Source organism: Cibotium barometz, chromosome 33, assembly GCF_041138505.1.
Source record: "Cibotium barometz isolate CiBa-2024 chromosome 33, ASM4113850v1, whole genome shotgun sequence".
Classification (NCBI taxonomy): domain Eukaryota; kingdom Viridiplantae; phylum Streptophyta; class Polypodiopsida; order Cyatheales; family Cibotiaceae; genus Cibotium; species Cibotium barometz.
The window spans coordinates 35,724,293-35,725,743 of record NC_141078.1 but is presented as its reverse complement, the minus strand read 5'-3'; the positions used below and the strand labels follow the sequence as shown (position 1 = coordinate 35,725,743).

General features: G+C 45.1%; 1 protein-coding gene across 1 annotated transcript; it reads left to right on the top strand.

The window, feature by feature from the left end:
* Positions 1 to 220: 220 nt before the first annotated feature.
* On the top strand, positions 221 to 1,239 carry LOC147619521 (17.9 kDa class II heat shock protein-like). Its single transcript, XM_086773552.1, has 2 exons — positions 221 to 566; positions 689 to 1,239. Exons 1-2 carry the CDS (start codon positions 336 to 338, stop codon positions 932 to 934), a joined length of 477 nt encoding a protein of 158 aa, XP_086629678.1. The 5' UTR covers positions 221 to 335; the 3' UTR covers positions 935 to 1,239.
* Positions 1,240 to 1,451: the final 212 nt, after the last annotated feature.

Here is a 1,451-nt window from a genome sequence, read left to right as displayed (position 1 = left end):
GAGGTTCATAAAATCTAATAATTTATACCTGATTATCCGAATTTGAGGGACAAGGGTGACTCTCAAAAAGGTAACCTATGCAAGCATAGAAATCTTTGGAAGACGCATAGTACAAACTGGAATATTCTCACTTGGGTGTGCACCCTATTTTCAATAATTAAAGACACAAGCGCTCACACAAACATTCTAGAAGGTACGGGAACTTGTGAAGAAGCTTCCAGAGAAATGGAAGCAGCTGTTTGAAATACCCCTTTCGTCATCACAGGTGAAGCACGCGCTGCGAGAAAAACCAGAGCGATTTGCTCTTTCTCTTCCTCTTTCTGTCTCCCCTGATAATGGAGTTTGTGATAGGCCGCGACCCCTTGCTTCACCTCCTGCAGCAACATTTGAACAGGGACGATGAAGGACACAACAGCAACAACAACAACAGCAGCGAGCCCTCCCCTGCTAAAGCATACCTGCGTGAGCGCAACGCCATGGCCAGCACTGCTGTCGATGTCAAGGAGTACCCCGCCTCGTATGTCTTCATCGCAGACATGCCTGGCCTCAAGTCCTCCGACATCAACGTAAGGCTCCAGAACCCTAGCCCCCGTTTAAAACCCTAACTGTCTGATCTGAAACCCTAACTGCGCCACGCCGCTTGCAAATCGGATACTCTAATTGGTGTTGCGCTTTGTGCGATTCGCAGGTGACTGTGGAGAATGGGAATGTGCTGGTGCTGTCCGGGGAGCGCAAGAGGGAAGATGAGGCGGATTCCAAAGTGAAGTATTTGTCCATGGAGAGAAGGGCTGTGAAGTTCATGAGGAAGTTCACCATGCCCAGCGACGCAGATGTGGAACACATCGCAGCGGCATGCCAGGATGGGGTCCTCACTGTTACGGTCCCAAAGGTTCCACCCCCTGCTCCCAAGCTCATCTCCATCAATGTGAAGTAAAATAAGCACATGAGGTCAAGTGACACAATAAGATCTCTGTCTGTGCTTACTACCTCAACTCAACCGGAAGCACCAATAATTGTCACTCGTTATGTATCACATCACATGTTACTTCTTATGTATCCCATCACATCTTTTTCCTTTACCATATCCACTTTCAAGCTGGTCTATAAAAGCCCCATTCCATGTGAACATGAGACTCTCTCTTGCTCAAGTTGGGAAGCTGCCCTCTTACCATCTCAAAATGTGGTTCCCTTGTTTCACATATAAGTGTTCTTGACCTCAAAAGTAATGTTTCGTGCTTACTTTCGTGTTTTACAAACCCTATGAAAAAGAGAAAAACATGATAAACAAGACAATCTCTATGACGATGGGAAAGACATGATAAACAAGAACTCTTTCTATTTTTCTCTTACATGTTCTAAAATATGTCATTCCAATCCTTTCATGTTGATGGATAAAAGTAGCATGGGCAACAACGGAGAATCATCCAATAAAGATTTGATTGTATATTCAA